Source organism: Haemorhous mexicanus, chromosome 23, assembly GCF_027477595.1.
Source record: "Haemorhous mexicanus isolate bHaeMex1 chromosome 23, bHaeMex1.pri, whole genome shotgun sequence".
Lineage (NCBI taxonomy): Eukaryota > Metazoa > Chordata > Aves > Passeriformes > Fringillidae > Haemorhous > Haemorhous mexicanus.
The window spans coordinates 1193151-1220684 of record NC_082363.1 but is presented as its reverse complement, the minus strand read 5'-3'; the positions used below and the strand labels follow the sequence as shown (position 1 = coordinate 1220684).

General features: G+C 51.7%; 3 protein-coding genes across 5 annotated transcripts; 2 read left to right on the top strand and 1 right to left on the bottom strand.

Moving 5' to 3' along the window:
- Positions 1-934: 934 nt before the first annotated feature.
- PINK1 (PTEN induced kinase 1) lies at positions 935-10459 on the top strand. 2 transcript variants are annotated; one of them, XM_059866879.1, is made up of 8 exons: positions 935-1270; positions 3187-3486; positions 4408-4511; positions 6107-6289; positions 6659-6822; positions 7781-7908; positions 8658-8894; positions 9278-10459. In XM_059866879.1, exons 1-8 carry the CDS (start codon positions 950-952, stop codon positions 9536-9538), a joined length of 1698 nt encoding a protein of 565 aa, XP_059722862.1. In that variant the 5' UTR covers positions 935-949; the 3' UTR covers positions 9539-10459. The 2 variants fall into 2 exon arrangements, with proteins under 2 accessions (XP_059722862.1, XP_059722863.1); XM_059866880.1 differs by lacking the exon at positions 3187-3486.
- A 1248-nt stretch (positions 10460-11707) lies between these two features.
- Positions 11708-14775, top strand: AGMAT (agmatinase). The gene is made up of 7 exons (XM_059866884.1): positions 11708-12163; positions 12281-12483; positions 13224-13272; positions 13408-13603; positions 13937-14116; positions 14378-14462; positions 14569-14775. Exons 1-7 carry the CDS (start codon positions 11793-11795, stop codon positions 14640-14642), a joined length of 1158 nt encoding a protein of 385 aa, XP_059722867.1. The 5' UTR covers positions 11708-11792; the 3' UTR covers positions 14643-14775.
- A 389-nt stretch (positions 14776-15164) lies between these two features.
- DNAJC16 (DnaJ heat shock protein family (Hsp40) member C16) lies at positions 15165-26752 on the bottom strand. Of its 2 annotated transcripts, XM_059866881.1 has the most exons (14): positions 26519-26752; positions 25252-25318; positions 24056-24386; positions 23626-23810; positions 22369-22473; positions 21632-21790; positions 21150-21280; positions 20734-20917; positions 20386-20568; positions 20110-20186; positions 19779-19859; positions 19593-19691; positions 18985-19155; positions 15165-18575 (listed from the first exon to the last, which is right to left on the bottom strand). In XM_059866881.1, the coding sequence occupies exons 1-14, from the start codon at positions 26677-26679 to the stop codon at positions 18179-18181; spliced, it is 2331 nt and encodes a 776-aa protein (XP_059722864.1). In that variant the 5' UTR covers positions 26680-26752; the 3' UTR covers positions 15165-18178. The 2 variants fall into 2 exon arrangements, with proteins under 2 accessions (XP_059722864.1, XP_059722866.1); XM_059866883.1 differs by lacking the exon at positions 25252-25318 and having other exon boundaries at positions 26519-26651.
- Positions 26753-27534: the final 782 nt, after the last annotated feature.

Sequence of the window (27534 nt, the reverse complement as noted above, 5' to 3'; positions counted from 1 at the left end):
TGCTCATGGCAAGGGACTGGATGAGCTTTGAGGTCCCCGCCAGCCCAAATCAGGCTGTGATTCTGTGATTTGACGATTCCACACACTGGGCTGTGCCCTGGCACTTTCCAGGGCAGTGCCGTGCTCCATGCCAAGGCACTCCCAGCTGTGGCATCCATGCCCTGCATTGCACAAGGCTTTACGTTGGTTGCACCCTGCTCTGTGCCCTGTGCTCTGCTCTATGACCCATTCCATGCCCTGCTTGATGCCCCACTCCATCTCCCCTTCCATATCCTGCTTCGTGCCTTGCTACAAATCCCCTTCCATGCCCTGTTCAGTACTCCACTCCATGCCTGCTCCATGTCTTGTTCTATGCCCCATTCCATGTCCCACTCCCATGCCCTGCTCCCTGCCGCCTCCATGCCCCACTCCATGCCCATTTCCACACTTTGTTCCATGCCCCTTTCCCTGCCCCACTCTGTACCCCACTCCGTGCCCATTTCCCAGCCCCATTCCCGGCCCCATTCCTTGCCCCACTCTGTGCCCCGCTCCCTGCCCATTCCTTGCCCCACTCTGTGCCACGCTACGTGCCCATTCCCTGCCCCACTCTGTGCCTCGCTCCGTGCCCATTCCCTGCCCCACTCTGTGCCTCGCTCCGTGCCCATTCTCGGCCCCATTCCCTGTCCCACTCTGTGCCCATTCCCAGCCCCATTCCTTGCCCCACTCTGTGCCCCGCTCCGTGCCCATTCCCTGCCCCACTCTGTGCCCCGCTCCGTGCCCATTCCCGGCCCCTTTCCCTGCCCCACTCTGTGCCCCGCTCCGTGCCCATTCCCGACCCCATTCCCCGCCCGTTCCCGCTCCGTCCCCGTCCCGTGCCGGGGCGTGTTTCCGCGCCCCCGTGGACGTGTTTCCGTGGGCCTGTCGCCATTGGCCCGCTCTGGACCCCGCCCCCCGCCCCGACGCGCTGGCCATGGCGGTGCGGCTTCTGCTGGCCCGGGCCCTGCGGCTCCTCCCGCGGTGCCGCCCGCCCTGCGCGCCCCGCGCCCCACGCCCCGACCCCCGCCCCGGCTCTGGACCCGCGCCCGCCGCGCCGCCCGTCCCATGGCGGCCCTGGCTGGCCTGGCTGCCGGCCGCTCGCCGCCTCTTCCTGCGCGGCCCGGCGGGCGGGCTGGCGGCCGTTGCGCGGCGGGGCCGCGGCGGCGTCTGCCTGGCGCTGGCCATGGCGCTGGGCCTGGTGGAGCCGCGCCTGGAGGAGCAGCGCCGGGCTGAGGCGGCGTGTCGCCACATCCAGGTGGGGAGCGGCCCGGGGGTCCCGCTGGGCAGAGCATGGGGCGCCCTCAGTGAGGGGGGGAGGGGCCTTGCCGGGGGGGAGGCATTCAGTCACCTCCCAAGAAGGGTCCAAGAGGCCCAGGAGGCCTCCAGACATCCTTCATGAGAGAGAGGGTGGTCCTTGATGTGTGGAGCCCCTTGAACTTCCCCCATGAACAGCACAGAGTGTCAGTGCTGGGGGGATCCACGTAGATACTCCCTCCTATGAAGGGGTAGGGGGATCCTTGCTTTGGAAAGTCCCTCAGACACCCCTCACTGAGGGTTGTGCTCATTGCTCTGGAGAAGCCATTAGACATCATCCATAAAGGGGAGAGGGATTCTTGTGAGCAATCCCTCAGATGCCCCCTCTCAGGGTGGGGGGGGGGGGGGGGGGGGGGCTCACTGCAGTGGGGAGCCCCCCAGACACCCTTGCTGAAGGGGAGAGCCTTGTTTTATGGAGCCCCTCAGACACCCCTCATGAAGGGAAGGGGGTCACTGCTGTAGGGAGACCCCCTGACAGGCCCTATGAAGGGCACACTGGGGAGCTCCCCAGACACCTCCGCATCTCTCCCCAAGGAAGGTGGGGGGTGCTGCAATGAGCAGCCCTCAGGCACCTCCCCAAAGGAGGGGTGCTGGGAGCAGCCCCAAAGGCAGCTTCTTCTCCCCAAAAATAGGATCCTGGGTAAGCCTCTCACTCAGCCCCTCATTGCCCTAAAGCAGGTACTTTCAAAATCAAGGGACCCTTACTCCCTGTCTCTCCACAGAGGGAGGGGGTCAGGGCCCTGGTGGTGGGGGTTTCATGTCCCAGGACACTGATGTTGATCCCCATGGGGACCGTGTGGTGCTGGGCCAGGCCGTGCTGGCAGGGCACGGGGGACGGATGGTACTGAACTTATTTCCTGGGTAAAAATAGACCTCTGGTGCTCAAAGCCAGCTGTCACCTGCTCCACTGACCAGCAGACACATTCTCTGAAGTTTATTCTGAAGAGGATGCTTTCTCTCCTCTGTCCTTGATGGGTGTTCCATTTGTTGTCCCTGGTCTGTGTCCAGTGACACATCCCTAGGGTGTCGCTGCTGCTTTGGGGCTGCAGCTCAGGAGAAGGCCACTCCTTTGTATCAGTATGGTGACACTTGGGGCAGCACCAGACCTGTAGGATCATGACCTGTGATGACACTCCAGAACAGCCTCCTGTGTGTTGTTTTTCCACATCTCTTGATTTCCTCCCCCAGCTCCCTCCCATCTTAGATTCACTCTTCCTCACACTAACCAGCCCTCACAGCTGACTGCTGCAAAAAGGCCATTGTTTTTCCTGTTGCTGCTTTTAATTGGATTTTCTTTTAAATGCTGCTTGCCTGATTTGTTTATGGAGAGGGAGAAAAGTGTAATAATAAATAATAAAGTGTAATCTGTTTTCAGCAGTGTTCGGTTAAACTTTTCTTTACACAACCACAGAATCATGGAGTGGTTTGGAACGGACTTTAAGGCCCATCTCTTTCCACCCCTTCCATGGGCAGGGACACCTTCCACTATCGCAGTTTGTTCCAAGCCCTGTTCAGCCTGGCCTTAGACACTTCCAGGGATGGGAGCTGGATATTTTCCCAGCTTCTCTGGGAAAATATATTTATTTTCTAGACTGGCAAATGACTCCCCCTCCTGGTTCCTCTTCTTCCCTCAAAAAGGGCACCTTTAGAAAAGAGTGGTTTAGGGGTAAATTGTATCACACAAAAATATATGGCCCACATTTGGTTATGGTGATTTGAGCCCAATGCCTAGAGTCTGATTGAGACTTCCAGGTTGGACCATCGCACCAGGATGTGTAATACCACTGACACACCAAGTTCTCCTTCACTGGGAAGTCTGGGCAAACTGAGTGGGTTTTCTGTTTGTGTTCCTTTCAGACCATGTTTGTTGGGAAGAACAAGCCACAGAAAGATCCCCTGAGCTCCTTCCACTGGCAGGGCTTCAAGCTGGAGGAGTATCTCATTGGCCAGCCCATTGGGAAGGGCTGCAGTGCTGCTGTGTATGAGGCAGCCATTCCCTTCTGCCCCGCTCCTCGGGATCCTGCTGAGAGCAGCCCTCTCCCAGCCCTGCAGCAGGACCGTGCCTCAGCTTCCCAGGGGGCTGAAGAGGAGCCTGTAGTGAAGCACCAACCAAAAGGGGCTTTTCCCTTAGCTATCAAAATGATGTGGAACATTTCGGTAAGGAGTCGTTGCTGAATCCCCCGTCTGTTGCTGGGGAATTCTGGCTGGAATGTTTAATACTAAAGTGTTGAAAGCACTAATTATGGAGTGCAGGATGAGTGTGTGACAACAAAGCTGTTGGTAGGTGACACTGGAGACATCGAGTGTTAGTGTGGAGTCCCAGAGCGAGGTAATTAGCATTCATCATCCTCTGGAATTGGCACTGAGAGCTGCTGCTGGAGCTCTTGGGTATGGAGGTGATGTTTTGGGAAGAAAAGGTTTTCTGAGGCTGGCTCTATTGGAAAGGTCTAAGAAGGAGAAAGCCACTGCTGCCAGTGATTTAGGAATTGGTGTCCTGTCAGTGTCAGGACAGAGGTGGGTTTTCTTCCTGAAGAGTCAGTGGTCTCAGGGTGCACAGTAACCTGCCTGCTTGCCATGAGTGACTGTCCAAGATCTGCTCCAGTGTTTCCCAGCCTGGGTGACTGGAGATCCAGTTCCTCAATGTGGCTCTTCCATGTTTAAAAAAAATCCATGTGGCTTTCCCCATTGATGTGACAAGTGAATATTTCAAGAGAATCTTCCAAAATGCCAACATCTGGAATCCCTTGGTCTCCAGATGTACCCTGGCATTTAGCTGTGTGCTCTTCCACTTGGGTTTGGAAGTTGAAAGTGACTGCTAATGTATAGTTTGGATTGCTGACAGTCAAGGGTGCATTTGAAGTGACAAATAGATTTCTTTCTGCAAATAAAGACCTTGTGGCCTCCCTTAGTGAACTCTTTAAGTAGTTAATTGTCTTCCTTGATTTTCAAGGGAGGGAGGTCCTGGAATTTGATCTCAACCCAGCTCCAGACATGGTGCCAGCATCAGGATTATTTGCTTGCGTTGGGGCCGAGTGATTTCAGTGCTGAAACCCACATGGGGTGTGATTGTTGTTGCAGGCTGGTTCCTCGACTGAAGCCATCCTCGATGCCATGGGCCGAGAGCTCGTCCCAGCCACAGGCCTTGCCTTGTCCGGGGAATATGGAGCTGTCTCTGGACGCAGGTATGGAGGTGGCAAGGTGCTGATTTTATCCCTTGATTAGTTTTGCAGCAATTTGAAGGTGGATAGGGCTTTCTAGAATAGCTGTTAAAGCAGGTAAACCTGGGGATTGTTAAGTTTGTTGGCATGCAGGGAATTGCATTGCTAACGTATGTGGTCCAGAGGGGGTTGGAAGGGCGCACCAAGAATTTGGGAGCATTTGAGATCCCACCAGGGTCTAGTGGCTGTGTTTCAGCTTTCCTGTGTTGCAATGTGTTGGCATTTGCTGAGGTAAAGGCTGGAGGAGCCACAGGTTGAACACCATTTAAATTTGTATTGTGATGCTTTTTAATTGCACTGCTGCAATTGGTAACAATTTGAGTGTATTAAACATCAAATGATTTCACTGTAATACAGTTTGACTGTGAGGTTTGAGAACTGGCTTGGGGTAAGATGAGTGCTGGACAGGGAGGTTAAAACTGTTTTAGTGCAGGAAAACTGGTGAGAAGGGAAATGGAAATGACTTAGTTCGTACTCTTTGACCCGAGTGGGAAGTGAGCAAACAGCATGAAGGTGGAAAATCTCATGGAAACTTCTAAATTACCTCAAGTTAGCTATCTTTTTGTTCAGAAATGCATCTTTTTTTTTCCATTTGAAACAATGGAGTCCACAGCCCAGATTGTCTGATTTAAATTTCAAATCTATCCCGGCTGCCAATACAAATGAATAATGAATGCTGTGCCCGTGGCTGGGAATGCAGTAGAGCAGCCAAAGGGATATTTGACATTCAGGGGATGAGAGATCTGTGTTGCAGACAAATAGGTAACCTGCTTTTCAGGGTAGGGAGAGCTTCCTGCCTCTGCCGTAAAATAGAGGTTCAAAATTGATACTCCCAGTGTGAAGTTGACCTTTATTATGTCTAACAAAGTAATTGCGTTTGGGTGTTATTCTCTAGAGCTGCTGTAGCTCTTTTTGAATGGAGAAGCAGCCTGTGCCTGGCTCTGCCTTTGTTAGCAGCATAGAAGGGTTAGTGGGGCTTGAGTAAAATGAAGGCTGCATGTTATATGTGAGGGTTTTTATCAAAGCTCTGTAGTGCAGGTAGAGCACCTTATTTCCTATTTGGCCATTATGAATAGGGAAATCCAGTTACAGAAGAGCCCCTGTGACACCTTGGTTGGCTCAGTTTGCTCTGGGAGGCACCAAGGTGGATTCTGAGCTCTGGAGAAGGTGCTGGGAGATGCCCGTGGCTGCACTGGGTCTGTACAGGCTGTGGGTGCTCTGCATCCCCCTGGGAAGTACTGGGCTGAGATGCTGGTTGGGAAATGGGCCATGAAACTGCTGCCCATGCTCTTGCTCAGTGAATGGATTCCAGGATGTGAATGTCTGACTGTTTGCTTAATGTGCAGTCCTGTAATCCACCCTGTGCAGCTTTAATCTCTCTCACTGGATTACGCTTCCAGTGCAGAAAAAACATGTTTGCTCTCTGCTGGGGAACCCTTTGGTGTGGAGGACAGGCCATAATAACGAAGAGTAGTTCCAGCAATAACAGCAATGTGCATGGGATCCATCAGAACCAACTGAGGGATTGGTGCAATCTGTGTTGTCTTTCCTCTGCACAGAAAACCTGTCCTTGGGAGGAAGAAGCTGCAACCTCATCCGAATATAATCCAGGTGATCCGAGCATTCACATCCTCTGTCCCTTTGCTGCCTGGAGCCTTTGCTGACTATCCCGACGTTCTTCCATTGAGCCTGAACCCCAGAGGGCTCGGTCACAGCCGCACGCTCTTCCTGGTGATGAAGAAGTAGGTGGAGAGGAGCTGGTTAACGTGACTTGGGTACTGTCCCTGCAAAGCTTGGGTCTGGGCTACTGCCAAAGAGCAGAGTCTGCTCTTGGAAACGCCTCCCAGGACCTGTTCCAAGTCCTTGACGTTCTGACTATGCTTCCACAATGAAGACAAACCGTTCTTTTTAATAATTACCCCAAATTAAAGTGAGAAATGTGGAGTTTGTCCCCATTTGTCTGCCCTTCTAAGCCTGAACTTCACCCCTAGTCTGAGCATACTGCTAGAGATGGAGTAGAATCAGTAATGAGATGAGCCAACACTGAGGTTGAACTGCCAGAGATAAGCCTCCAGGATGCTAATTCCCATTTTTTTCCTTGTTCTGCCTAGCTACCCCTTCACGCTGCGCCAGTACCTGCAGGAGAACACTCCGGATGTTCGCCTTTCCACAGTGATGATTCTGCAGCTCTTGGAAGGTGTGGACCACCTTGTTCGACATGGAATAGCACACAGAGACCTCAAGTCTGACAACATCCTGGTTGAATTTGATTCAGGTACGTAGATCCCTGAGGATAAATGCCAGTTAATTCACAGAAGTGATTTGGTCACGTTGGTATTTGGGGAAGTCTCACCCAGCTGCGTGTTTGAGGAAAGAAGCATCAAACCTTTTGAATAATCTCAGGCTTAGTTTCTAGCTTAGTATTTGCTGTGAGTGCAGCAAGTCATTGATCCCATCTGTGCCTGAGGTTTTGGATCATTAACATGGACACAGTGTATTGCTGAGATGATGAGTTGCGTGAGCACAGCCAACATTGACTGGAGCATCCAGGAACACCACATTTGGGATGCTGCAGGAGCCTTTGCTTCAGGCTCTTGGTTCTGTCATCTTTCCCAAGCCAAAGAGTACAGGGAGCCTCTTAAAATCCCACCCCATGGCCAGGTTAATGGTGCTGCACCCTGGGATGATGAAACATGGGTTGGGAGGGAGGGGATGCAGCATTTTCTTCTACGTGTTCTCCTGTCAGCTTCTAACAGCAGTTTTAATTACCTGATCTCTTTTTTGATGTGATTGAGATTCAAATTGGCAGGAGCAATAGGAGGCAGGCAGGTTTGTGTGATTAAGAATGGAAGAATTTGGTGGAGTATCAGGGAGAGAGACACAGAGACCACTGGAATCCACCCTGCCTTCCTGGTGACTGGATCAAGAGGTGACAGAGGATTCTCTGTTCCCCAGGGCTCAGGATTTGGAAACATAAAATCATGGAATGGCCTGGGCTGGAAGGAACCTTAAAGCTCTTTTCATTCCAACCCCGTGCCATGGACAGGGACACCTCTCACTAGATCAGGTCACTCTAATGAATGTCTTTGCCCACAATCTTGATGAGGGGATCAAATGCCCCCTCAGTCAGTTTGCAGAGGACACCAAGCTGGGTGTTGATGTGATGTAGTGTTTGGTGCTGCCAGGTCCTCCCAAACTGAACCCTAACTCTGGCAGCTCTGTGTTGTTCACAGCTGGCTGCCCCTGGCTGGTCATCACTGACTTTGGCTGCTGTTTGGCGGATGAAAACATTGGCCTGAAGCTGCCCTTCACCAGCTCCTACGTGGATCGGGGTGGCAACGGCTGCCTTATGGCACCTGAGGTAAATCTCTCTGTAGCAGTGCATTGTGGTGCTGGTTTTCTGCTTGTCCTGCTGCTGGGCCTAAAAGCTTTGGTGGCATAGAAGGTGTGTGTCCTACCTTGAGTTAGGTTTGGTAAACATCTGTGCTGAACTATGTCAAATGGACACCTTGAGCTCAAACAGGTGAAATGTAATCAGTTGGTGTTAAGAGGCAGAATCAGCTTTCCCCCCCTCGCCCCCAAATTTACTCTTTAATCTTTATTGAGGCCCCTTTCCATGTAACTATTAAGAATTTTATGCAGCAGTTGCAACAGTAGCTTTTGGCTAAAGTTCAAGATGGTTGTGAAATTATTTACATTTCCTTTTTATTTCTTTGATGATAAGAAATACTAAAAGCCAAGGCACCCTTAACTGTCTGCTGGACCTGGAGCACCTTGCTGTGGTGTTGGTTGTTCATCTGCAGGTCTCCTGTCTCCATAATTCCAGCAGGAGATAGCACTTGGAACTCTGGGAATGCTGGTCAGAGACATCAGCTAAAGCCTCAGTGCAATGTTCAGACTCCTCCCCGCATCCCAGTGGGCTGAGCAGTGCCAGAGGCTTAGAGCATGCCAATAGGGAATACTTACAGCACAGATTCAGATGCAACCCACCTTTGGGTTCAGTGTCTAAGTTTATTACAGGGAAAATGCAGGTTTAAGCATTACAAATTTAATTTCAGCACAGAGGCTGCACTCGAGCTGTTTACTTGAATAGCCCCCTCTCTGTGGCAGGTGATCACAGCATCACCTGGTCCAGGCACGGTGATCAACTACAGCAAAGCCGATGCTTGGGCTGTTGGAGCGATTGCCTACGAAATCCTGGGCCTGGCCAATCCTTTCTATGGCCATGGGGACTCCACTCTGGAAAGCAGAAGTTACCAGGAGGACCAGCTGCCAAGCCTGCCCAACCATGTGCCCCTCGAGGTGAGGCAGGTGATAAAGATGCTGCTTCAGAGAGATCCCAACAAGGTAAGAAGCTGTTGCCTTCAAGATACCCTCTTTGGGAGTATCCCTGGCAGATAATTTTGCCTTGGAGGGCTGTGGGTGCAGGTGTTAGTCCAGATCTCACTGCTGGATCAAAGGACGACATAAGAATCAAAGCCAAAAAAGTCTTTGCTGAGTGGTGGCGAATTGTTTCAGATGTTTGTGTCAGGACCAGACCTCACACTGGAGGGTTACACCCAACATTATATACAGTAGTAGTCTGAAAGATCTTTCTGATTCACAGGGTGTTGCCTTTGTGGGGGGGGCCCAGGGAGTTTTGGAGGTGCCAATGCTCTGTGCTGGTGATGTGGCTGAGTGTAGCAGGATCAGCTAATCTCCCCTCCCCTTCCCTCCCCTTCCTCTTGCAGAGGTTGTCTGCGAGAGTGGCTGCGAACGTGCTGCACCTGAGCCTCTGGGGTGACAGTGTTGTGGCATCCAGGACCCTGAAACCTGACCAGATGATCGCCTGGCTGCTCTGCCAGTCTGCAGCCACCCTGCTCACTAACAGGCTGGCAGAGAAGAGCCAGGTAGAAACCAAAATGAAGATGTGCTTCTTGGCAAACCTCGAGTTTGAAGACCTCTGGGCAGCAATATTCCTGTTGCTGGCATGGAGAAGCCACTCTGGGTGAAGGAACCACCTGGAACACAAGCATCCCACATAAATGGCACTTTCTAAAGGCACATAGGAACCTTTCTGTCTGTCTGTAGTCCTGTAGTGCTTTAGGGAAGAAGCTGCAGGCCTGTGTTTAGGAGCTTGAGTTTCTCTCTAGCAAATGTTAACCACACTGCTTTTCTGTCCCTGCTAGGGGAGATGCCCTTGCTTCCTTACCTTCTGGGGAGGTGGGAGTGTGGACCTTGCAGGTGTCCAGAGGTACATGGTTGGTTTTGCTCCCATTTGGGAATTAATTGCCTTGTAAGTTGTGTGTTGAGTGAAGCAGATTCCTTTCAGAGGGGTGACTGGGAGGAGGCACTGTCTGGCTGCATTTTACAGAGAAACAATTTAACACATAGAAATCCAAGCTGACAAAAGGAACTGCAGTCTCTGTTCTTGGGGTAACTACGGTGGTTTGAAACTCATTTTCTTCTGACCTGTGAAATGACAGCCTGAAAATTTCCTGATGTGGTGCTGCCTGGTAACATGAACGTCAGCAGCGCTAAAAACCTCACAGTTGTATGCGGGATAGTGGAAGCACATCATCCTGAAATCCCGCTTATTGTTGTTCTTAACTGTTGTAGCTCTGTGGTGATGGCTGCCCCAGGGTCCAAGGCTGAGTCAGACTCTCCAGTTAGGGATAATGCTGCAAACAGAGTGAGGTTGGGCAGCAGCCCCTGCTTAAAGAGGTCAGTGTGATGCTCTGCTCTTTTACCTGCCTGTGTTTCCTTCAATGAAATAATGTCCTGTGGTGGGGAGGACAGAGACATCGGTCTTTAAATAACAGCAGCCATGTTTATGAAACAGCATTCAATTTCATGGCTATAATTGTGTTTAGAGGAACTTGGGGAGAAAGTTATTTATGCTTGTTGCACAATAAATTAAAGATTTAATGTGACCGTGGCTCTGTGGGTTCTCTCAATCCAATTTGGGCTGTGGAGCATTGGTTCCGGGGTGTCTTAAATGCAAATTCAGCTCTTTCCAGTGCTAACTGTGGAACATGGTGTTCTACTCCAAGGGGAATTTCTCAAAGAGGAACAGACCTTGCCGTGGGGATGTATTTTGTACTCTGCTGCATGGTAAATCACTGTCTGCTCCTGCAGTTTCCAGCTGGATGATAATGGCTGATATCCCTAATCATCACAGGGTAACCTGCACTCAGGGTTCTGCACATTGTTCCAGCGCAGCAAAGAGCACAGAGCCTGGGGAATTGGGGGAAATGAGCTCTTGGGGGAGAAAGCTGGAAAAAAAGACCTTTCTAACGTTGATCTGACCCAACCAAAGTGTCTGCTGCTGTTTCTTACATTACTGAGCTCTTGCAGTATGCTTCTGCTGCCTTTGTTTTGTGTGTGCCTGGGTCTGGCAGTGAGTCCCATGCCCTGGATATGTGGAGCTTTTTGAGGAGTAAATGCTGTTGCTGTGTGGTGGATCTCTACTCTAAGCCCTCTTCCTGCCATGAATATCATTCCCATGCCTTTCCCTCTCTCTCCCAGGTCCAGTCTCTATACAAGTAGGGAGCAGAGTTATGGGCTGGAGCCATCCAGTATCAAGAGTGTTTGTATTTGCCCAACCAGGGTTTTATCTGCACTGATGAACTCCACTCGTTGGAAACTTGCTTTCCCTGGAAACCGTTTCAATTCTGTCCTCAAAAATGGCCTAAAAATGCTTGTCCTGCAGCTTGTCCATCAGGTCCTTAAATCCCTGTTAATGCTTCCCCTGTTCCTTGCATTTTGTCCACCCCGTGATTCTGCAGAGGTCAGACTTCCCTTTTGTTTTCTTTCCCTTCTGCCTTCCACTAACGATACATTTTTATGATTTTTCAGCATTCTGGATGCTTTTGTGGAGTGCAGGTTAAAAGTACAGGCTGTTAATGCAACAAATGCTACTATGCTGTCTGCAAATGCCCAAGGGGAGCAAACTGGGACATCTCCCAGCATGTCCCTCCCACCTTGTCCCACTAATCCCTGCAAAGGCTCTTGCCCCTCACTGCTGTGTTTGTCCCCAGTGTTTGCCAGGACTATGCCATTGGGAAAGGGGGTGGCTGGGAGGGTGAATGTGGAGGTTGGGCTGGCTTTCTGCCCTTCCCTGGGCAGTGGAGTGTCCGGTGCACTTTGATCCCTGGAGGGAGGCTTGGCAGAGGCAGCTGGCACTCTGCCCAAGCTGGGAACGGGCTCCACAGCACACCTTGCTGCGTTCCCAGTGGGAGAGAGGGTGGGAGTGTGTGGGTCAGGATGAGGCCTCTGCTCTGGGCTGCCTGCAGCCAGCTGCTGCCCCGGGGAGCTGGGCTCTGCGCTCCCAAGCCAGCTGTGACCACTATGGTGACCGCATCACACCACAGCCTGCAGCCTCTGGCCCTTCTGGCCACCTCCAGCTCCCCAGCCAGTGTGTCTGCAGGGTTCCTCCAGCCCATGGTCCCAGGGAGCAGAGCCCCCAGCTGCTGGAGCTCGCAGTTCAACGTGCCCCCCAGTGCCCTGCTCGTGGCCCGGCCTGTGGGGGTCTGCTCCATGATGAGGCTTCCCATGCGGGCATCTGCGGAGGGACTGGACGTGGCGTTTGTCGGTGTCCCGCTGGACACAGGCACGTCCAACCGGCCGGGAGCCAGGTAAGGGCCAGCCAGGGAAGCTCATGTTTCCCTCTGGCCATCGGGCATGGCTCTCCCGTGGTGAGAGGGGTGCTGGGAACAATGCTGGTGGCATTTCCCTGCCATGTCATCGCCCAGGTTCGGCCCGCGTCAGATCCGCGCCGAGTCGGCCATGGTGAGGAGGTACAACGGCAGCACCGGGGCGGCGCCCTTTGACTCCCTGCGGGTGGCCGACATCGGGGATGTGAACGTGAACCTCTACAGCCTGCCTGACAGCTGCCGCCTCATCCGAGAGTCCTACCAGGAGATCGTGGCCTCCGGCTGTGTTCCCCTCACCTTGGGTAAGGAGCCCCTGTCTCCCTGTCCTGCCACTGCGTCCTGGCTCCGTCAAACTCCCTCTGCTTCTGTCATTCAATCCAGGCTTGGCAGAAGGCGAGTGATGAATCTGTGCCCTGCCTGGGCTGTTGTGCTATATCATGGGTAAATTCACAGGCTCTCCACTGAACAGAATGTTCTGTGATGCCTCTTCCTTTGGGTCAAAAATTAGGAGCATGGGTCTGTCTGCAAATAAAACCAGTGACGTGTTTTTGGTGTCCTGTTGAGCAGGACCCAAAACAAGAGCAGGTTTTGTCCCTTGTGTCCCTCCAGCTGAGCGAGCACCAGGCTTTGCATGAGGCCTGATTTGGGTGCATGTTCAAGTTCTCTGCTGTTAGTGCTTTGGCGTTAGTGCTGCTGAAGGCGGTGAGTGTGTGGAGTAATAAGGGGCAAGTCATCAGTTACAGCGTCCTAGAAGCTGATCAAATATCTATCTATAAGCCCAATAAAGGATCCTGCTCCACAGGCTGTCTCTTCTGGCAGTTCTGCATATCTGGTCCTCCCTAACAGCAAGATCAGGAGAAGAGAGGACCCAGGAGAGGAAGCAACCTGCACATGGGAGTGTTAGTTTTCCTTTGGCAATGAAGCCCTGCATAAATAAGTGCAGGATAAATGCAAAGAGGGAAAAAATTACTTGGGAGCAAAAGAAATGAGCACTGAACAGCTCCTGTAGTGTATTCCCCCTCTTCCCCATGTCTTTTTGCAGGTGGAGATCACACCATTACATACCCAATCCTGCAGGCTCTGGCGGCAAAGTAAGTTTCTAATCTGAGTATGGAGAGAAAGGACCTGGGAAAGAGCCTCAGCAAGGCTCCAGGTTTGCTGTCCCTGCTGTTAGCAGGGCCACCATGCACGGGACAGGACTAGCGTGGCCACCCTGTCTCGAGCAGGCACGGTCCCGTGGGACTGGTGCACGTGGATGCTCACACCGACACCGGGGACACGGCTCTGGGACAGAAGCTCTACCACGGGAGCCCATTCCGGCGCTGTGTGGAGGAAGGGCTCTTAGACTGCGGCCACGTGGTACAGATCGGCATCCGAGGCTCCTCCTATGACCCCGATCCCCTCAAGTACTGCCGGGAACAGGTAAACTGATCCCCGCGCAGAGTTGTGTGCTCCCTTGCCATAAATATCGCGTCAGTAACATTTACTTGGCTTCAGAAGGGGAATAAATGAATTTTTTGCCTCTTGTTCCATGCCAGCGGCTTGTCTGCAGGACAAGCACTCTCTGCTCACTGAATGTCCGCTGAGTGGGGTGCTAGAAAGTGTGTGTGGGGAGTGGAAGGTGTTTTCGGGTGCACTTCTGCAGCTTCGCCCTGGAATGAGGATTGTTCCCGGCAGATATTCCCCAGCAGGGCAGGGGATGCTCCTCATGTCCCCCCTTTCCCTAAGCAGGAGCCTGTGTCTGTGCTCCCACAGGGTTTCCGAGTGGTCCCAGCTGAGGAGTGCTGGATGAAGTCCCTGGAGCCGCTGATGAGGGAGGTGAGGGCGCAGATGGGGGACAAGCCGATGTACATCAGCTTCGATATCGATGGGCTGGACCCCGCCTACGCCCCGGGCACCGGCACCCCGGAGATAGCTGGGCTCACCCCTGCACAGGTGAGGGGACACGCTGCCCTGCCCAGAGGGAAAGGGCTCTTTTGCTCCTTTTAAAGGAAGTCGTTTCACCAGCACAGTAAAGTAGAAGTTTAGGAAGGCCAGGAAATGTTTCCTCATGGTGATGAGGAAGGAAAATGTGGAACTGATATGATTTGGTCTGTAGAGGTTGCATTTCCTTACTGGAATATGGGTAAAGCAGAGACTGAACTGGTCTGCTAAGCCAGATGTGTTTCTTGATCCCAAATCCATTTTTTTCCCTAGGCTTTGGAGATTATTCGTGGCTGCAAAGGCCTGAACATAGTGGGGTGTGACCTTGTGGAAGTTGCACCAATGTACGATGTCTCTGGTGAGTCTGAAGATGCCTGAGGGCAAGATAAGTGCCTGGCACAGGTGGCTGTGGGTGAAAGCTGTTGGATATACACAGATTTCCTTTTTTTGTGTTGTTTTTTTAGGCAATACAGCCCTCCTGGGGGCAAACCTACTGTTTGAGATGCTGTGCGTCCTCCCAGGAGTGAAGACACTGTGAGGGCAGTTCCCACCTGCCCCGGGGCAATGCTCCTCTGTGTCCTCAGCCAGGTTTCCATGACCCCTTCCCTTCAGGCAGCTGCAGCCAGCGTGGATTTTGCAGCATGAAATAAATGCCATTTAGCACTAGAAAAGGTATTTTTTTAGCTGAGAAACTGTAGGGAAGGCTAGACAACCTATTTAACTGGGGTCTGGAGCTTTGGAGCTGGCCTGGGAAAGGCATAGATGAGGCTAATGCCATTTTGCCTCTGGAATGATTCACCCAGCTCATGGGGCTCCTGGAAAAACTGACACTGATGAAAGGTTTGTCCCATTAGGATGCTGCAGCAGGACAATGAATGTAGAAGGGAGGACATGGAGGGGGCCTGAGCCTCCTGCTGAGAGTAGGGAGTTATATGACTAGATTGCCTGCTGGTGGAATAACCAGGAGTTTCCTATGGCAGAAGCAGTTTAATGCTCCTGTAATTTCTGAGAGGACACGGAGCTGAGGTTAGTTTGTACATGGAGACACAGAGCCGCCTCATCACACATTAAAATAGTTTATTTTGGTTGCGAAACTGTAATTGTCTTAAAACAAAATGACAACAAATACAAAAACAAAACAAAACCCCCCCAAAAATAAAAAAGACAAGTTTGCCAAATAAGTTAATTCCCCCCCTCCTAGTATCAAAAGTGCAAAATAGGTACCTAGTTCTCAGTCCTACTTGTCAGGCTGCACTCGTGTCCTGGCTCCTGGTTGCTGTGGGTGAAGGGCAGAGACAGGGACAGGGAGGAGTTTGGGAACAATCTCCACTCTGGGGCCTGTATCCCTTTGCCTCAGCTCTGAGCACTGTGCCATTGCTCAGATCTCACTAGGAAAGTGCACTAGGACCCAATCTCCTTAATCTTTGGATTACAAATCACCGTGTGTGGAACAGAATCACAAGTGTTCAGAAAATGATGGGGTGATGGCTCATGGCTGCTGGGAGAGGGCAGATCCTGGGATAAGGAGCTCTGACCGTGGTCTCAAGACAGCAAACACCTGGGGTGCCACACTGGCACTGCAGCCAAGTAAACCAGGGGCAGAGCAGCTTGGCTTTTGCTTCAGCTTAGGCAAAATTTCCATAAAAACCCAGGAGCTGTGCTCCTGTCCAGCTCCAGCCAGCACCGATGGACTGATGCAAGCACTCCCTGGCTGAAAGGGGAGGTTGTGCTAAAAGGAAAATAAACCCAATGATTCTGGTAGCATGCAACACACAGTGGATGTGAAGGCCATAAAGCCTTCTTCCCTTCCTCAGGGTTGGGCTGAATTCCCCCACTGTAGCATAACTAGGCACTTTGTTTTCATGAGTTGAGGGTTTTCTCCTTGTTTCTGATCAGCTGAAGAAACAGCAGAGAGACAGAGAGCATTCTTCTGCTACTGCAAATGTTTAAGATGTTATGTGGAGCTTTCTGCTGGGCTAAAAACTATTCCAACCACATCCTGCATGGCAAGCTGTGGGAAAAGTGCAGGAGTGCTGCAGTGATTGCTCCAGCCAGGTGGAAGTGGAGTCTAGAAACATCAGGCTGGTGTTTCACTCCCTCTCTGCTCTGTCAGTGCTGCCTGTGCGCCCTCACAGGAGCTTCACAGGAACTCCTGGGCAGGGAGAAGACATCACTTCCCTTCCTTCCCTCTACTTTAGTGCCTCATTCCATGGCCCAGAGTGCACTGGGCTGGAATTAACCTACCTCACATAGGGATCGTTTGTAGCATCACAGCCTTTGTTTGAAGCACATTGTACAGGGGATCTGAGGTACCTCTGGGGGTTGGAGCATGCCAGTCTGCTCCCAGGATGGGGAAATGCAAGGAGGCAAGGCTTTGGGAGCAATTAGGGCATGTAGGGAGTGCAATGGCTGGAGCATTCCCAGCATCTGTGCAGGATCAGCAGCTAGCTCAGGGGTTGGCAGTTATTCCTACTGTCTGGCTGCTCTGCTAAGATGGTAACTAAAGTGGCACGGGCTGAGTCTGGAATTAACACCATGTGTTCACTGAGTGCTCTGTGCTCCAAGCCCTGTGGCAAAGGCCACTGGCCCCCATCCCTGTGCTGGAGCCTGATGGTGCCACAGGGTTCCAGATCCACGGAAGGAGAAGGCATGCGCGCCAGTGTCAGCCCCGGTGCAGTGAAAAGGAAGAACAAACCTCACAGGATTTCAGTCCTTGCCACAAAGAGAAGCCCTGCTGCCTTGCTTGGTCACTCGAGGAGTGTTAAGCAGCCACGAGGCTGCTGCTTATCCTCCCTCTGCCTTACCCAGGGGCACCCTTTCCCTGTGGTGCTGGAAGCAGCTGTCAGGCACTGCTACAGCAAAGCAACCTCCAAACCCAGGGCTCTGCAGCTGCTCTAGCCTCACACACCCCCAATGCTTCCAAAAGATGAAAGAAATACCCAAGCAAACAAACACAAAGCCACGGGAGCAGCCTGAGTGTGCAGAAATGGAGGTTTGGGGTAAGAAAGAAATGGGTGAGAGGCTGAAACCAAACATCTCAACCTCCAACTAAACCAAAGGAGCTTCACACACACGCAACAGTCTGATTATACAGCACTTCTGGGACAACATTTCAAGAATACAATCGTTGAAGGATGAGGTTCCTTGATACAAAGGAAGGTTGGTTTGTACTACAGCTGGAAAGGTGTTTGCAAGGAGCCCAGGTGACTCCCTGGCAGCTACGTAGAGTTTTTTACACATCTACTGGCTCATAGCAGCTCATGCCTACAATCTGAGGACGCAGGTAAAGTTATGGCTCTAGGATACATAGTCTAAAATCGACAAGCAGAAAAGGCATCTGAAAAATCAACGTGACATTTAAATGACTCAACACTTTGACAGTATTTTATGGCCGTGCCCTTTCCCTCCCCGTTACGGTTCAGCCAGTGAAGCTGCAGGTGGAATCATGACACGGGGAGCATGAAACATGCAGATCGCCCACGAGCCCGCACCACAGGGGGGTCCCAGCTAAGGTTTGCTACAAGGGAGATGCTCCTAACCAGATTCTGCATCACTTACCATGGGGAAAGCCGAGAGAGTACCACTGCCTGGTGGGAGGAGGCCTTTCAGAAGAGCAGGGCCTGGAGGGTCTGCAGGGTCTTGCCAGAGTTACACCATGCACCATGGGCTAAGCACACAGGGACAGGGAGGGAGTACCGTGACCCGGCCTGCATCACCGGCCACAGCTGGTCCAGACCCAGGGAAGTCACGGATTTCTTCAACCGAGGTAAAACAAGAGGTGGGATGGGGGTGACTTGGGAAGCAGACGTGGCAGGACGAGAGGGGCACAACGGACCTCTTGGCTCTTGGGCTGTACAGCATCCAAACGCACAGCAGAGCGGTGGAGGGCACATGGGTGTGCTTGGCTGCGCTCCCGGGCTCCAGACACAGGAGGTGTGTTCTAATTGCTGGCCCCAGGAAAGTTAATCTAAAACCTAAGGTCCATTCATCAAGCTTGTTTGAGTATTCCTGGAAAGAGCTGTCCCTTGTCATCTTCATAAAAAGTTTGTCCCCTTAGAATCTCTGTAAAATTCCTCAGTCTAGTGCAGGCCACGAGGGGATATAGAACCTCTGTAAGGAACCCTCTAGAAGGCGTTCCATCCAAAAGGACAATTTGTGTAATTTGTTTTTAGTGGATCTAGATCCCGGGCTGCAGGAGGATTTCCCTCTGGCTTCCGCATGTTGTAAAGCATCGTAATCCTCGCATGATCCCAGGGTTCCCCCCTCGTCCCCTGATCTGTGAGGCTTAAAGAGGCAGAAGTATTTCTTGTGACCATTCAGAGCCAGGACATAGCCCGTGTAGTCACGCTCAAGGAAATGCTTGTCATACTGGTTTGGGATGGGGGCCGCATCCTGTGCAAACTCCAGCAGATACTCCAGCCACTCTCGGTGCTTGTCCAGGCTGAGAAAGGAGAAGTGAAGAGAGCTGCTCCTGGGGGAAGAGCAGAGAAGATATTGGGATTAGTATGTGTTCTGGGTCTGGCTGGATTCCTACTGAACAGGTAAGGAATTGTCAACAAGGGCAGGGCAGTGCTGTGTTGCCACAGCTCCTTTTTCAGCTCAGTGTACGCAGCACTGTCGTGCTTTCTATTTGTCAAAACATGGGTACAGTCAAAGTGGCACCAGCACCTGACCCCTCTGGCCACCACCACGAAGTTTGGCTGGGAACAGCCTCTTGTTTTTTGGTGGCTCACTGCCACTGATGAAGGCAGAGGCTGCTTAGATCACCAGAAGCATTCGCTCCTGGCAATAGAGCCACCCATGCTCCTCACATGTCACCAGAGCAGCATTACACAAGTGGTTAATACAGCAACAGAAGCCTGGGAGAGGGCCCAGCCTACCCTGTGAACATGTAGACTTCCAGAGCAAACTTCTGGAGCAGGGGGGTTTTGGTGGAGTTGGACAGGATCAAGACGATGTTCATGTGCCCTGGCCTCAGGCGCACCAAGTTACTGGTGTAGTTGATGTCCGTTAGCTCAGTCACCTCAACAAAGCTCTTTTTGGGAATCCTGCTGCAACAAAAAGACCAAGTGAAAGAGGGGCAAAGGACTGGGAGCAACTGAGGATGGAGAAACTGTGAGTGCATTTGCTAGCCCATTATGCTGAGCCATCCCTGTGCCCTGTAGCAAAAGCCAATGTTACTGATGCAATAGCTTGGTTTGCACCTCTCTCAATGAGTGGGTCACACCTTTACCTCTCCCCTGAGGATGCTGTCTTGGGCAAACTTGGTGGGAATTCTTTAATAAGCAGATTAGTGTCCCCCAGTCCTTGCTGGCTGCGTGCTGGCTGTGCACTGGTCCTCCTTCCTTGCTGTGCCTGCACAGCCCTGCACAACAACTGCACTATGTGCAACTTCAGCACTTCTCTGCTCCTCACTAACGCTCCCCGCACAGGTGCTCCCTGAGCAATGCTTCTGCAGAAAACATTCTGGAAAATTTAGACAGGGAACCTGTTACTCTCTTTGCTGAAGCTCGTGTCATTCTTCTCCGTCTTTGCCGCCGTTTCTTCTTTCCCCGAGGGTGGAGTGTCCCTTGTGTCACTCGAATCACTGCAGAGGAAGGTGATTTTGTGTGTGTTTAAGGCCTTGGGGTTGGGCTGAAGAGCCACCCCTGAAGGCATTTTGGTGCCCACTCACCTGAAAGCCTGAACAATAACGGTGCCAAAGAGAATGAAGAGCGCAGAGAAGAGCAAGGACAGGAGTGGCATCATTTCTCGCCTGAGGGAAGATGTGCAAGCAGCAGTCAGGTCCGTGAGTTCACAATTTCTGCCTCAATTTCAGTTCCTGCCTATGTCAGATAACACTGTGGGCCTTCCCCAGAAACTCAGCTTGTTTCTTGGGTCTTAAAGGACATCATGTTTTTGAGTACTGTCCTGCTCTCACCCAAAAGGATGCTAAAATTGCATCTGTTTTAAAATAAAGGTAACAAGGAAGCAACGAATACCAACAATGGATGCCCAATCCGTACCAGTTACTGTGAAACAAACTGTCCCACCAGTCTGAGATGTAGTCCACTGTGGAATAGAACCATCGGATAAGGAACATCTGTTTGAAAAGAATGAAAAGCAAAAAACGAAATGACAAAACTGCTATAAAGAGCCCCAAGAGGTTCACAACATGCCATGAGATTCCTTCTGTTTTGCCTTGTTATTTTAAAATATAAATAATGCCTCTGAACAACCATAATGGGACTGTCCACAAAGGTAACATGAACGTCAGGCATCTGGAAAAGCTGTGCACTTACAGGAGCGAGCTCATCATTCAGGTCTGCCACAACAGTCTCTGATGACAGAAGGCCAGGGTCTGTTCTCAGCTGATCCAGGAGATCCAGGAGGATGAAGTTGTCCTCTTTGCTGCCTTGCCAGGCCTCCTCCAAGGCTTTAAAGACGATCTTCCCTGCATTATTGCGTCTCTCCAGAATGACCACCTGGATGAGCCAAGAGCATGGCACATGTCAGAGAGGAAGGGGCTTTTGTTTTCTTCTAGACAGATGATTAATTTCAAACCACTTCCCAGAATCAGATGTCAGATCAAGGTACAGCATCAAGGCTAAGAGAAGAAGGGATTAAAAAAAATAAAAGGAAGCCCTCACAGCTGATCTTCCGTGATACTTCTCCTCATCCATCAGCAAGGCGTCTGCAAATTCCGGCTGCCGATCACTGTAGATGTGCACAAACCTCAGCGTGTCTTTTGTGTTGGCCACAGCAAAAGTCAAAAATGCCTCATAAGCCTCAGCAAACTTCTCTCCTTCCTCGGTAAGCAAGACCACGCAGTGCCTGGGTGACACAATGAGATGAGGGATTAAGAGCCAGTCTGTAGGTGAGAGGGAATGACCAACCCCTTTCCTCTCAGCAGAACAATCCTGGTAAGCCCCAAACCCCTCTGACAGTGTGGATAATTGAGCATGATCCAATGCAGTCATTGCTCTTTTCCTGCAGAATCAAACCAAAAGTGACTCTAAGAGCAGCCCCAGAGCCTTGGGAAACAAAATGGGAACACCTCACTTACTTCCGCTGACGGTGAGACTTCTTCACAGGACACAGCTCCTGGAACAGCCTCTGGCTGGTTAGCCTGGCCACCATGAGGAACTTATTCTGGGAAAGGAAGTCATCAATGAGCTGCTTCTTCATTTCTCGTGCCTGGCAAGGACCAAGAAAGCAAAAGTTTGAAATGAGCAGAAAGAGGAGGAGAAAGCTGTTGGATGTTCCTGGAGAAGGCTGCCAGCCCTTGTGGTCATCCCTGCAATCACCCAAGATGTTCTGAGGCCCCAAGACTGGGAAGTTACCTGTGTCCCCACCCCCCAACAGGATGGAGTGCCCCAAGCTTCCCTTGTCCTAACACTCTTCCTCCTCCTCCAAAGCCTGAGTTTAGGTTGAGAACAAATACTCTTCCTCCAAACTGCACCACTGACCACCCCCTCATCACCAGCTTGGTCAAAAAAGCTCCGTGCCTGTTTTCCCTAAGCTCTTGGAGAGGGCTCTGAGTGATACCTGCACAACGTCAGCGGGCCGGTCAATGTGCTCTTTGAAGATCATCATGGTGGGAGTGTAGACATTGATGTTGTACTGGCTGGACAGCTCCTCGGTGCCTCGCAGTCCGACGTACACGTAGCCAAAGGACAGGTAATCTCGGTAGGCAAAGGCCGTCAGCTGGGCAGGAGGAAATCCCCAGCACAGTTATGTTACAGAGTAAGCATTTTCTCCCCAAGTGCCTGTGGTGACCTTGCTTCAAGAACACATTCCACTGTTTGAATCCCACCAGATGTGAGAGGTACAAGCCCTTTCTCTCCCTCACTAAACCAAATTTTGCATCCCCTTAGTCATTGTGCCAGGAGCCTCCAAGGATCCACAGCTTTGTTTACAGCCTGACATGTTGTAGGGCGGCAGGGGCTTCTTAGGAAATGGGATTTTCAGCAACCCAAATTAGATATGACACAAACATCTCTCATTCCCAACAAAAGGTTGTGTACCTGTGTTGCTGCTACCTCTGAAACAAACCCACACCTTCACACTTGTGAAGGGTAACTGTGTCAGGACGAAGAAACAGACTCCTTACAAAGCTGGTCACCTGGTCACATTATTTAAAACCTGCACAAATCACCTCGCTCTCCTTGAACCAGTCTGGTGTCTGGAGGCATTGGTCCACTGCTCACGGCAGTGGCGTGTTGTAATTTGGAACATCTGGATTTATAAGCAAGTCAACAATGCAGTGAGAGAAATGACATTACCTTGTATAACAACGGCACAACTGGCATGTGATCGAAGAGCAGCACGTGGGGCTTGTTGTCTTTCCTCCAGTGGGACAGAAAGCGGATGTAGTTTTTATCTGTAATCTTTAGACAGAAGCAGAACATCAGTTTAACCTCTGAGCTGTCAGACACCAGCAACACTCTGCAACGAGGTGTCTGAATGAGGGCTGAGCCTGAAAAGGCTGTCCAGATGTTGCAGGAACCAGACAGTGGATTGGTCTTTCCAACAGATATTCCTGATTTATAAATGAATTAAAACCATCACTCTTGACCTCCCTCATCCATCTTAGTTATTGCAGCCTCTGTTGATGCCATTCCAAGTCAATGCCAACATCACTGTTATTCTCCTGTTTGTTGGGACCATATTATTTAAATATACATAAAAATGGGAACCCAAGGGTTAAGAAGACACCTGATAGCTCCAGTAAACGTGCTCTGTTTCAGGTGTGCTACCTCTCAGAAAGGACATAAATGGCTGCAGTTACTGTAGAAGGGGAAATGATCCCTATTTTGGGGGCGAGAAGTCCAATAACTCCAGTACCCAGAAGACAAGTGAAGAATCTGTTGGGGAAGGTGATCCCGGTAAAGATCCCAAGGGAAAATGAGGTGACGTGAACAAGGCCATGAGCAGAGGCTAGGCAGGTGAGAGTGCTGTGGAGGCTGACCCAGCCACATCACAAGGGTGGTGGTGTTTTAGGACTCTGTCAAAAATCACCAGAAGGCTGAAACACAGGAATATTTTATCAGTTAGGAGATTTTACTTATGATTTTGAAAGGGCTCATGCTGCCAGTTCGTTTCAAAGGTCTGAAGGAAAACTGGACAAAACAAACAGGACTCTGTGTCACTGAGTTTTAGCAGATGTGACCTATGAGGTAGCAAGTGGTCCCTAATTTGCTGGATGAAATGCCAAGAAAGCAGGAGACAAGTGAAATGCAGCAGGTTCCTGTCCTAGGGATACCTTGAGTAGAGCCCTGGCAGCTGTGGGGTGTCACAGCTGGGGTCAGCTGCCACTAGAATCATTGGTGTGACCATGTAGTAGCAGGATCCTCTTTTCAAGGACTAGTGTTACAGAGCTGCGGGGTGGGAATGCTTCTGACAGCTCCAGGGTTTGGAGCTTTGTGCCACAGATCAATTTGGAGCCTGAATTAATCAGATTAACCACCGAAACAGCCAAGGAGAGAGGGATCTCCAGGCAGAGAGGAGCAGCAGCACCTGACACCCCCGCTAGAACCTACCTTTTCAACAAGATTCCCTGGCAGGAGGTTCTCCACAAACTGCCGCAGGTTTTCCCGAACGACAGCATTGTGGAAGAAGGTTATTTTCCCATTAATGAGCCCCAGCAGGGTCGGAGTGCTGTGGGCACCCAGATGATGGGCGAGGCGCCGTTCATACCCTGCGTGAACGACGCCGATTCCTGCTCCTGGAAAAGGAGAGCACCGGGTTCACTTGTAAGATCTCCCACAACCCAAATCCCCAGTGCAAAACTAATGACCTGCTCCTTTGCCCAGCACCCTGCTTTGGAGTTAGGAATGTTTGGGAGATCATTAGGATAAAACCCTGAGGAAATCCACAGGATCTAAACTGGGTCACACAAACCTGAAGGCAAACCACTGCAGCCTTCCCAGGTGAGGGACACACACTCATCCCCGACAACCTCATCCTTACCCAGAGCCTCCAATTCCTGAGCAACTTCCTTCCACACGGGCTCGATGTGGATGCAGCTGAAGCACCAGTCTGAGGTGATTTTAATGAGGTAAGGTTTCTTGAAGCTATCTGGCACAATTTCATTGATGTAGTGAGAAAAGTGGAGCAAATACTTCTCGTCGGAGGTGTCGCGCCTCTCAGAATTGAAAGGGAAATGGAAGAAGGACTCATCAAAATAGAAGCCATCATGGAAGCGGTGGAACTGGCGACGCTGCTGCTGAGAGAAGCCCTGGCTTTCCCCAGCATCTCCGTAGCGATCAAAGTTTGCCCTCTTTTCCTCGTTGGAGAGAATCTGGAAAGAAAATGATGGAAAAATGATTGCCTGAAACCATGAGGGGGAACTGCCCTGACTGTAATCCCTCAGTAAATAACGTTAAAGAATGTGCAGTCTTTGCTGCACATCAGACAGATAAATATTTTGGAAAAGGGAAGCATCACATCCTTTTCAGCTTACTGTGGTAAATAAGGGTAAAAAAACCCTCAAAGCCCAAAGGAGCCCCTAAATCCAGACTGCTGTACCCACTTCTGTCACCAACAGCTCCTCGGGTCTGAATATCCTGTGTTCTGAGCACAAACACTCTTTTCTGGCTTTTGCTGGTGTCTCTTTGAATCTGGAGGGTTCAGAAAGTGCCAAAAGCTTCACTGAGCAGCCAGAAGCCCTGCAGAGAAACTGCATTTTTTAGCAGGGAAATAAGGATTTATTTTGATTTCCATGGGCTTGGCTGCCACAAACTGGAGCAAACAATTTCCAGAACGTGCAAATAACTACTGCTATGAATAATTTGAGGTGACTAAATCCCTGTGATGATGAACGTTGCTTACATGACCCCAAAATGCTTTTATGCATGTGTGACACAGTCAAGACGCTGGTCAGCTGGGCAGGGCTTGGGGAATACCCACTCCTTCCTTCTTTGAGGCTTTTTAGGCAGAGCAGGGCAGACCTGCAGCAAAGTATTTATAGCAGAAACCATGCTGGTGACCCCAGTGGCTTTGTCAAAAAAGCTGAGCAAATTTTTTGGGTGGGGCAACGTCCACCTCCACAGAGTCAAGCACCTTTCCCACACAGAAATACACTGAAAAAAACACAAAGCCGTGTGTGGAAAATTAAGGTCACTTGATGTTAATGATACCAGGAGTTCACAGGAAGCATGTGTTACCTCATAGGCCTTGCTAATCTGGATGAATTTGTCCTCTGCACCCGGGTCCTTGTTTTTGTCAGGGTGCCTGTGGGGCAGAACCAGAGGAAAAGAGGTCACTGGGGGAGCTGTTGGCCTCTGTTTGGAGGTGAGGAGGCTATGGGCAGGGAGGGCATGCACCGACATCCCCAAGGCTGAGATCAGATTTATACCCAGCACATGCTGTCCCTGCCCAAACCCCATCTCAAAATGCAGCACTGGGATGTGGGCTGTGTGCCTGTGGACCTGTCCCTCTGTCTGCTCCATCCCCAGCAGCCTGAGCCCAGAACACGGAGCGTGTCTCCTTCCTAGTAGCAATGCCTCCCTTGGCTGCTGCCCTACATAACTACCTGGTTCTTCCTTGAATCACCTCCTGCCATGGCCTTGGGAGTGTCTCACACACGCCAACATGGTCTCTAAGAGCTGCAGGTAAGCCTACTTTATTACTTTTATTTCTATGCCAGAAGCCTGCCCCTCACCACACACCACCTGCATGAGGGGTGTGACATTTGTGCATCCAATACATTTCCCTTCCACAGCAGAGAGTGAACGGCCCTTGGGCATCCAGCTATCAAGCTGAGACTTCAACCCTCGTGTATTAATAGTTCCCAGGGAGAAATTTTTCTCCCCACAACCAGACTCCAAGAGAACATTTTTCCCCCATCACTTGACTCTGGGAGAAGTTTATCCCCTTGTAGTCAGACTCCAGGAGAACTTTTCCTCCCACAGACAGACTCTGGGAGAACTTTTCTCCCTGTAGCCTGATTCTAGAACGTTTTCCCTTTGTAACCAGCCTCTGGAAAAACTTTATTCCTGTAGCCAGACTCTGCGACAATTTTTCCCCCACAGCCACACTCCAGGAGAACTTTTCCCTCTGTAGCCAGATTCCAGGAGATCTTTCCCCCACCCATAGCCAGACCCCGTGAGAATTTTCCCAGCCTAGCCAGACTCTGGGAGAACCTTCCCCCCTGTAGCCTGATTCTGGGAGAACTTTTTCCCTCCTAAGCAGACTCTGAGCGAACTTCCCCCCCCCCATCCCGCAGCCGGACTCCAGAGGGTTTTACAGCACTATCGCTGGCCTGGAGCATCTACGCGTGTCAGGCTGACCGCCGGCCTGCGAGGACGCCGGGGCGCACAGCCAGGCGAGGCGGCTCCTGCCACCGCGGGCCGCGGGGCTGCCGCTGTCACCGGACCGAGGCCGGGATCCGCTCCCGGAGCCGGGCGGAGGGGGTGCAAGGGCAGCACGTACCATTCCCGGGCGAGCCGCTTGTAGGCCTTCTTGATGTCGGCCTGGCTGGAGCTCCGGCCGACCCCCAGCACTCGGTACGGGTCGAATTCGCCGGGCGCGGCCGCTCCTAGCGCCGGCAGTAGCAGGAGGAGCAGGAGCCACCCGGCCCGTCCCGACTCCATGGTCCGGCGGGCCGCGGGCGGAGGAGCGGACGTGCCGCCCTCCCGCACCGAGCGCCGCCGCTTCCGGCGCGCCCGCCCGCCGTCCCCATGGAGACCGAGCTCTTCCGGGAAACCGGGGCTGCCGGCGGCGGGCTCGGAGGTGAGGGCCTGCGGAGAGGCCGTGGCGGCTCAGAAGCTGTGGCAGTGCTGTGGGGTGGGTTCGGAATGGGGATGGTGGCAGCCGTGTCCCGGGAGCATCGGGCCGCGGAGGGGATTGTCCCGCTCTGCTCTGCGCTGGGGCGGCCTCACCTGGGATATTGAGGGCAGGTGTGGGCACCGCAATATAAGAAGGATATTAAGGCGTTAGAAAGCGTCCAGAGGAGGGCAGTGAAGCTGCTGAAGGGCCTTGAGGGGGATCGGAGTGGCTGAGGGCACTTGGTCTGTTCAGCTGGAGGAGACTGAAGGGAGACTCATCCCAGTTACACCTTCCTGTGAGGGGAAGAGGAGAGGCAGACACTGATCTCTGCTCTGGTGACAGTGACAGGACCCAGGGAATGGCTGGAGCTGTGTCAGGGCAGGATTAGGTTGGATGTTAGGAAAAGGTTCTTCCCCCAGAGGGTGGTCGAGCACTGAACAGGCTCCCCAGGGAAAGAGCACAGCACGGAGCCTGTCTGAGATCAAGGAGCTCCAAGGGACATGATGTGACTCTTGGGGTGTCCTCTGCAGGACCTGGACTCGGTGATCCATGTGGGTCCCTTCCTACTCAGCATGTTCTGTGATTCTATTTTGGTTTTTTGCTAAGTTGTGTTTATCCAAAGTCAAAGACTTCTTGTCTCGTGCTCTGGCAGTAAGGAGGTTCACAAAGGAAACTGGGAG

Bases quoted from the DNA above. Each gene is read 5' to 3' on its own strand.
- DNAJC16 (XM_059866881.1), bottom strand. From the start codon at position 26,679: ATGGAGTCGGGACGGGCCGGGTGGCTCCTGCTCCTCCTGCTACTGCCG. The intron at 23,811-24,055 runs GTAAGGATGAGG...CTCCTTTTCCAG, and splicing joins TCAGGAATTGGAGGCTCTGG to GAGCAGGAATCGGCGTCGTT. The intron at 18,576-18,984 runs GTAGGCTGGGCC...CTCTTCCCCCAG, and splicing joins GAAGTCTACATGTTCACAGG to GAGCAGCTCTCTTCACTTCT.
- AGMAT (XM_059866884.1), top strand. From the start codon at position 11,793: ATGAGGCCTCTGCTCTGGGCTGCCTGCAGCCAGCTGCTGCCCCGGGGA. The intron at 13,273-13,407 runs GTAAGTTTCTAA...TGTCTCGAGCAG, and splicing joins CTGCAGGCTCTGGCGGCAAA to GCACGGTCCCGTGGGACTGG. The intron at 14,463-14,568 runs GTGAGTCTGAAG...TTGTTTTTTTAG, and splicing joins ACCAATGTACGATGTCTCTG to GCAATACAGCCCTCCTGGGG.
- PINK1 (XM_059866879.1), top strand. From the start codon at position 950: ATGGCGGTGCGGCTTCTGCTGGCCCGGGCCCTGCGGCTCCTCCCGCGG. The intron at 6,823-7,780 runs GTACGTAGATCC...TGTTGTTCACAG, and splicing joins CCTGGTTGAATTTGATTCAG to CTGGCTGCCCCTGGCTGGTC. The intron at 8,895-9,277 runs GTAAGAAGCTGT...TTCCTCTTGCAG, and splicing joins TTCAGAGAGATCCCAACAAG to AGGTTGTCTGCGAGAGTGGC.